The sequence below is a fragment of the Trichechus manatus genome, unplaced genomic scaffold (genome assembly GCF_000243295.1).
Source record: "Trichechus manatus latirostris isolate Lorelei unplaced genomic scaffold, TriManLat1.0 scaffold00032, whole genome shotgun sequence".
Classification (NCBI taxonomy): Eukaryota; Metazoa; Chordata; class Mammalia; order Sirenia; family Trichechidae; genus Trichechus; species Trichechus manatus.
Window position 1 is genome coordinate 1,788,896 of NW_004443968.1, and position 8,762 is coordinate 1,797,657.

At 33.9% G+C, this 8,762-nt stretch overlaps 1 protein-coding gene across 1 annotated transcript in view; it reads left to right on the forward strand.

Annotated features, from left to right (window-relative positions):
• RASA1 (RAS p21 protein activator 1) overlaps positions 1-8,762 on the forward strand; it is a 123,006-nt gene that overhangs the window by 74,586 nt on the left and 39,658 nt on the right. Inside the window, exons 6-8 of the mRNA XM_012555158.2 lie at positions 1,476-1,507; positions 5,648-5,700; positions 8,444-8,594. Coding sequence (XP_012410612.1) covers positions 1,476-1,507; positions 5,648-5,700; positions 8,444-8,594 — 236 coding nt within the window. The remainder of the gene's footprint in view (positions 1-1,475; positions 1,508-5,647; positions 5,701-8,443; positions 8,595-8,762) is intronic.

The window sequence follows — 8,762 nt, forward strand, 5'->3', positions numbered from 1 at the left end:
TTCATTTTTTATTCAAGGAAAACTTGGTTTCAGGTACTGTGCTAGGTACTAGGGCTACAGTTTAACAGTATTGTTGAAAATTCTGTGCCCAGCACTGTGTTGGTGCTTAGAACAGAGTGGGGGAATGGTGCAGGCGTGGGGAATGTTAATAAAGAATGGCAAATCCTTAAGATGCTTATAGCCTAGTGGAATGAATAATGCCAGTGTATCTTAAATAGTGGTGGTTCACTGGTAGAATTTTCACCTTCCATGCGGGAGACCTGATTTTGATTCCTGGCCAGTGCAGTCTCAAGCACAGCCACCACTCGTCACTGGAGGCTTGTGTGTTGATGGTGATGCTGCACTGGTTTCAGCAGAGCTTCCAGACTGTAACAGACTAGGAGGAAAGGCCTGGCAGTCTGCTTCTGAAAATTGACCAGTAAAAACACTGTGGATCACAAGGGTCTGCTCCTGTAGTGCATGGGGTTGCCAGGAGTTAGAGGCTGATCTGACAGCTAACAGCATCAACAACAACATCTTAAATAGTAGGAACATAGAGTAGAGTAAGGTAAAGTTCAAAAGGTCAAAGAAAGAAGATGCCTTTTGAATTCAAGGTGGAAGTTCATATTCACTTTTTTAGAGGCTCAGAATGTCTCACTGAGGAGGTGGCATTTGAGATGGAGCCTGCCTAGATGGTTTAGGCTTTAATTATGAGGTAGGAGACAGTAGGTGGGAAGGACATTCTAAGAACAAGTACAAGCTGGAGTGATGAGAGAATGTAGATTAGCCAATATGTAGTTTTGTGTGACTAAAGAGAACTGGTAGTATAAGACAGGAAGGGTAGACTTGAGCCATTTGAGTCTGTGCAATTTTTGTTGCAGGTTGAGGAATTTGTAGGTGGTAGAGAAGTAGCAAAGGAGCCCCGGTGGTGCAGTGGTTAAGTGCTTGGCTGCTAACTGAAAGGTCAGCAATTCGAACCCACCAGCTGCTCCACAGAAGAAAGATGTAGCAGTCTGCTTCCATAAAGATTTACAGCTGTGGAAATCATATGGGGCAGTCTCCTTTGTCCTGTACAGTCACTGTGGATCGGAATCGACTCGAGGGCATTGGGTATGGGTAGAGAAGTATTAAAAATTGGGTTTTTAAAAAATTGTTTTGTTTTTCTTAATGCAGGGCACAGTTGCAGTTGAAACTGATGAATCCAGATTGGAGTGGTGGGAGGTGGGGCATAGAGGTAATTATACCAGTGGGGCTGTTGTAATAGTTTAAGAAGAGAGTAAAAGAGCCTGTATTAGAGTAATGGCAACAGGGGGAGAAAAGTAAGGGAAAGAGTTTTAGAAGACATTTCATGAGCAGAAACATCTTTTCTGGTGTACACATAAATAAATATGAAGGGCAGTGTGGAAATATGTTTGAATATATGATTTTTATTCATTTTAATAAGGGTAGATTAATAGGTGATTATATAAAATACTGTCTTAATGTCTTCCCTTTAGGGCCGGGAAGAAGATCCACATGAAGGCAAAATGTGAGTTTTTATTAATTATTAAAAGGAAAAACTCTATATATACTTAAACTTACTAATTAGAAAATTTGGTCAAAAAGTATTTTAAAAGAAAATTGATATTTTTTTAACTAACTTAAAAAAGAAGTGTTTACTTTGCTCAGGGAAGTGATGTCTAAGTATTTTCATAAGAACGTAGTGATAAAATCTTACTTTTATTTATATACCTGTATACAGCTCTTATATCACCAAACTAAAGACCTTTGATAAACATTAATCACATTATGAATATCACAGTTTCTCACATTTTTCTTTAATTCTTACTGATTTTTCATAGTATTTTGTTTTCATAGCCAGATCTTTTATGCGTTTTTACTGTTCAGTTTTTTTTTGTTTTTTGTCTTCTCAGAAAACTGTTTTCCAAGATCGTGATTCTTCACCATTTTAATAAGCTTCTGCAAGGACTTTCTTTTTATAATCTTTGCAACTTGTCTATCTTATAAGGGCTCATTGAAAGACCAGGTATTACTATACCTACTACTTGCCACATTCTTTTCTTACATTTCAGAACTTATTATTAGCTCTAATCAGTAACCTCTTAGGGGAAATCACTGCATGTGATGTTTCAGCTTTGCTGTAATTTTATATATTATTGTCCTTGAAGATCTTTTTTAGTGTCCTCATACCTCTTGGCATTTATTTGTATATAAGTGTTCCTTTTTAACAGCTCTAACTTTTAATCCCAATTCTATCTCATTCACATTACTTGAATAGACTTCTCATCTTCTAATATCTTTTCAGTGGAATATTTTTTTTCATATCATCATTTCAGCATTTATAGATGGAATTTAAGACTTGTCTCACAAGTGTTTGCTTTTTCTGTTTTCCGACAATTACAACATAAAAACATTAAACTGAATACTCCATTTGAAGTTACCTTATTTAGTTCCCCACCCTTCCTTAAGTGGAATATCTGTGATGTTTTTTGAGTTTATTTTCCTTCTTGTTCCATGTAGCTACAAAATAGACTCCATCAGTGAGTCAGTACCCTTTTGATTTTATTACTCTGAGGTCTCCCACTCCTATATCAGGGGTTGCAAGTTCTAATTAATGCTTGGAAGAGTCACATAACGTAAGCAAGTAAAGTGGATTGGGCATATATATTTGTTTTCTCTAAACACAATGATCTTGATCTTCTTTTCCTCCTTTGATAGAGATAAAGGTACATAGAACTATTTCTCTACTGTAAAAAAAAAAAAGACAACACTGCAAGCATGATGATATATGGCAGCTGACATTCACTCTTGGTGTTAGGAAAGACTGGGGAATGGAAAACTAGAAAACATTTGACTGTTGTAAGGTGAACACTTTGTCTAATTGTGTGCAAGAATGTGGGGTTAGTGTTGTGAAATCCTTCTGATTTTCAAGAGAAGCTAGAAATCTGTATTTTTATGATACTCCCTATTTTAAATAATAGCACAGATTAATTTAAAAAAGAAAAAAACCTGCAGGATAAATGCAGTAAATATTTAAAGCTATATCTAGTTTTCTTATAGCATAAAATATAAATCCTGTTTTCACTGAGACTCTTCTTTTTTCATACAATTGTGATTCTTCCATATTCAGAACTTTATAATTTTCTACCCATTTGGGTAGTTTTCTTATAGCATGAAATATAAATCCTGTTTTCACTGAGACTCTTCTTTTTTCATACAATTGTGATTCTTCCATATTCTGAACTTTATAATTTTCTACCCATTTGGCATTTAGTATAAGCTGAATTTGCATTGCTATTTTATGTATTTGTTCATTCCCTCTTAATTTCTGAAGGTGGGGACTACAGCAGAGAAGTGTCTTATATTCTTTATAGTGTCCTCAGTAACATCCACAAGTGCCCTTTGGGGTTAAACAGATGGTGTAACTTTGAGCTTTTTTCCAGCTACCTATTTCCATGATGTAGGTTCCAAGTCCACGTATCTTCTAAAAATGTGTTCCCTCTTCTTAACCTTAAACAACTGTATTCTAGTTCAAGCCCTTTTCATCTCTTTCCAGGCTTCATAAAGCAGTAACCTCCAAGTTGGTCTCCCTTGACTCTTTAGTCTCTTCAAATCTTTTCTTCTAATAGCTGCGAAAATCATCTATCTAAAACACGTATCCGACTGTCACTTTTTCACTTCAAATCCTTAACTGATTTTCCACCATCTTTTATTTTACCAGAGCCTAAAAGACCCTCTGTAATTCAGCACTTAGATTCTTGACTAGTCCTACTTCTTGTCATTCCTAGTTTTATACTCTACTCTCCAGTTTGTAGGTCTTTAAATATGTAATGCTGTTTTTCTCCTTATCTTTGCTCAAGTGCTTCCTAGTCCAGAATTCCCCTCCATTATGCTTGGACACAGTTCATTTATCATTTATCATTCCCCCTAGGGAATCTTCCTTCATCTTCTCCTCTACACACTCTGCAGAATTGGTGCAGTTCTCTGGTATTCCCAAAATGCCTTAGCACATATCTATCACTGCATTTTAGTATATTTTCTACATTGTTTTTATAGTTACACAGTATTTTTGTTCTTTTTCTTTTATTATCAGAATGAGGACTTACTAAGATCAGGGACTCCTTTCTATCAGTGGTGCAAACCATGAACATTTTATATATAGGTAGTAAATTATCTGAATGAATGAAACTCAAATGTAATCCTTTCAGAAAATGTAACTGCCCTTTTGGCTTCAGGCTGTCTTCTTATACTAAAAATCTTACTATCTAAACTTTATTTGCTGCCTTCCCCCCAACCCCTTTGAATTCTATCCCTCCTCCCCTTATTTTAACTGTGAAAATATAGGACTGGCCTTAGAGATCATCTAGTTGATTCTCCCCCAGAATATAGAAACCCTGCTCTAGCCTAATAAGTGGTCATTTAGCTTGTACTTGAATGCAGTATGGAATCTCCCTACCTTTCATGGTAGCCTGGACTGCTCCAGTTATTGTAGACTTGCCTTACATTATTCATAATTCACACTGGGAGCCCTAGGAAATCTGAATTAGCAAGTTAATGATTGGATTAGAGTTAAAGAGGTAATTTAAAAATTTAACTTTTCATTCATATTAAAAAGGTAAAAATTTGGTTATGTTTCAGTACTTTCACCAGTAATAGCATGGATAAGTTAAAACAGTGTGAACAACTTCTAAACATTAGATTTTATAGCATTTATGTGTTTTAATCTTAGTAGTATATTTACTTTCTAACTTTTTGAGCCACTATTAAAAATAATACAGACTATAAGAATATATTGCAAAGTGGTAAAGAGGTAATATGAAGTTGTCAGTTTGGCATTGAAGTGTGTTAATCAGCAGAATAGATAATATTCCTTCAAGTTAATAAGAGATTTTAAGTACTTCAGTTGCTAGCAATTAGTTTTTTTAAAACAGATATGTCATTTTATTGTAAGATAAATTTAAATACTTTAGTTATTATATGCTTTGGACCTTGACTGTAATGCCATTTATAACAAGTTCTAAGGGTTTAATTATATAAAATTTGAAATATTTTAGCAATCAATTTTGCTTAACTACTTGCTCAAATACAAATAGGAACACTAAGTCAGTCTTTTCTTTTGGTTCTTGATATTGGTATTCACTCTTTCCCCTCACTCAAATCTTATTTTCTGCTTTCAGTAAAGTATACATCAACATCTTGATTTTATTTGAAGAGAGACCTTATAGCAAAATTCACTTTGAGAGAAATATGAGGAAAACAAATTCATTAATTCCCCTCGATAATTCTGAAGTAGGCTCTCCCTATACAGTTCTTCTCCTCCCATCCCTACCCACCCACCAAAAAAAAAAAAAGCTAACAATGAAGTAAGCATATGACAGTTTGTCATTATCAGGATCAAAATATTTGTATTGGTAATTAATATAAAAATTATAGTTTATACTTGTTAGTCCCTAATTTTTCTATATTTTGTTGAAATTAAGCATTATAATGTGTTTATAAAATGGAGTAACATTAATAGGAATGAGATCATTTATGATTAATTACATTGCAGTTATTTCATTTATGTCAGCTTGAATTAAACTTATTAGTTGGTTGTTTAGTTTTGATCACTTGATAAGCGCAAAAAAAACCCTTTTGATTTACATATCTAATTTGTTCTCTTTTTAAGATGGTTCCATGGGAAGATTTCTAAACAAGAAGCTTATAATTTACTAATGACAGGTACTTCTATGTTCACTTGTTCTTTCTAATGTCTTGCCTAGGACTGAGAAACTGGTGTTCTGTTTTTAGTTGAAAACATGCGTATAGTATAAAATTCAGTGAAGTGTGTTTTCTTTCTACCCCAGACCTTTGTCCTCTTCCCCAGAAGCAGTACTAGATAATTGTTTGTTCTGTATGTTTCTAGAACTTTTGTGTTTGTATGTCTCTCACGCCTACATACACAAACACACCCACACACAGAGACACAACACAGACACAAGATGGAACATGAAACACTTTTTTCATGTTAGGATATATTCTGGGATATTATTCCATATCTGCAGATAGAAATTACCATATTCTTTTCAATGACTATAGAGCTTCCCATTATATAAATACTGTATTTACTAGACCCCTATAGAGGGATGGTAGAGCCCTGGTGGCACAGTGATTAAGGGCTACGGCTGCTAACCGAAAAAGGTTGACTGTTCAAATCCACCAGCCGCTCCTTGGAAACCCTATGGGGTAGTTCTTCTCTGTCCTATAGGGTCGCTATGAGTTGGACTTGACTTGACGGCAGTGGGTTTGGCTTTTTTTTTGGTATAGAGAGATGGAGTCCTGGTGGCACGGTGGTTAAGAGCTTGGCTGCTAACCAAAAGGTTGGCAGTTCGAATCCACCAGCTGCTCCTTGGAAACCCTGTGGGACAGTTCTACTCTGTCCTGTAGCATTGGCAATGAGTCAGAATTGACTTGACGACAACGGGTTTGGTTTTGGTTTGGTATAGAGGGACATTGTGTCGTTTTCAGTCTTTTGTTATTCAGCTGCTGCAGACATTCTTGCATTTATCTTTGTGCACTTGTGGAATTAGATAATTGGGCCTATTTAAACTCTATTAATTTTAACACTTCCTAAAACTCTAGTTTTAGAGAAATGCAGGGTAAAAATGGGCTTGTATTTTGGGTTTATTAGTTAAAATAAAATGATCCGGTCATTGTTTATCCTTATTAAACACTTAAGACTGAATTGATTTGTAACTACCAAGTATCTCTTCAGTAAAGCACATCCTGATAAAGATTTGAGGCAAGTTTGAGCCCATAATATGCAATTTAGAAGTTTTAGTTCTTTAACTATGGCAAGAGTTTGATAGTTTTTTGTATATGGTGAAACAGACTGTTGTGAATAAACTACTGATTATAAAAGATGTTATCTGAATTGTTTTAAACCATAAGGTGTTCATTTTAATGTAATTAATTCTTTGCTCTTATAAAAGATTTGAGGCAGTTTTTAGAAGTGCTTAATTTCACTGTAGAATGTAGGTTAAGTACATTCAAAAAGTAAAGAACATGATAATGCTATGTGGTAGTAATAGAGATCAAAATGACATGCTGTCAACTTTCCAAGTAGGACCAAAAATATTGATTTTAGTGCATTTAATAAATTTTGATCTTTAAGTTTATATTTTTGAACTTGCATCACCAAATATTTGAGGAATTCACTCTTGTTTTAGGCAAGTTGAAAAGGAGGTAAACTTAATTTACTTACATCAGTTTTGATTTTCTTTGAGTTGTATGCCCTTTTAAGAATCTGGTGATTTTCTCTTCTGAAAAGTACACATAAGCACATGCATACAGAGTTTTGCATGTAATTTCTATCTAACATTCTAGAGGAAATGTAAAGATTCTCTTGGATTCTTGTCACCAAGATTGTCACATTAACTAAGAAACCCCCTTCATTTTAGCCTGTATTAAATAACACAGTTGCTGCGATTTACGTTTTTACTTACGTATTGAGCTTTGAAGATTCAATTTAAGGAGATTTATTTTCTCCTTTGTGTTACTTGAAGTTATTTGATAATAAGTGCCTTGACTGGATGATTGGAACTATTAGTAATTTACATAAAACTTGCATCTGTTATTCTAAATGTTCATTTGCGCTTTCCTAAAAACAATCAAGTTCTGATCTTTTTTATGTCTTTAGGAATTAAATGGAAAGAAGTGAAAACAAGTTAATGTTAAGAGTTACTGCCAATTGAAAATACCAGAGAACTGTCTCTAAAATTAATATGAAAATATTTAATGAATGTTAAATGTTTAATGTTGACTTTGCAGAATCATATCTATTGAATGAAATATAGTACGTGTCAATTTTGATAATGAAAATGTACACAAATATTTCACTCGTTTTTTAGTCTACCTTTGTGAGCTTTTGTTACTGTTCTCTTATTAGTCATTAATTTTTAATGTTTAATTGGAAACAGTGATAAAGAACGAAGAGTCGCTATGAATCAGAACTGACTTGATGGCACCTAAAAACAAATAACATTCCTAAGCAAAATGGGTTTTAGCTTTTTTATTATTATTATCTTCTTGCTAAGGAGATTTACAAACAGAATGTTAACACTTTTAGCTGGTATCCCTTAAATTATTCTTCTCAAGTTATGACAGGTACAGTCATAATTGACCAGAAGTCACTGCTACAAAATTTCTGCCCTATATATTTATGTAATAAAGCCAGTAAGATAGGTCGGAAATACAGGGAACAAGCAACATGGGTAGTTGCAAATCATAAACCAGAAAATATGAAACAAAAATGTTTTAAAATTGTCTTAGTAAATCAAGTTCCTGGTGAAAATTTATGTACGTTTATGACTTTTGAATGTAATTATACTACTTAATAACTTTTGAAGGTACTTTGTAATTATACTACTTAACACCTTTTTTATTTGATGATTAGAGAATAAAAGTAACAATTTAATTTTTACAGTTGGCCAGGTCTGCAGTTTTCTTGTGAGGCCTTCAGATAATACTCCTGGTGACTATTCACTTTATTTTCGGACCAATGAAAATATTCAGCGATTTAAAATATGTCCAACACCAAACAATCAGTTTATGATGGGAGGCCGATATTATAACAGGTAAGTTGTGAGAAAGTTTTAGTTATTGTTTAGCAAAAACTAGTTGAGATCTAGATAATATGTAGTATATCAGATTAAAAATCATATAAAAGTTCTCTGACTTTTTAAAATGACAGAACCTTTAATATAATTTAGTAGTCATGTCCAAGTATTGTTGAGACGGTGTCA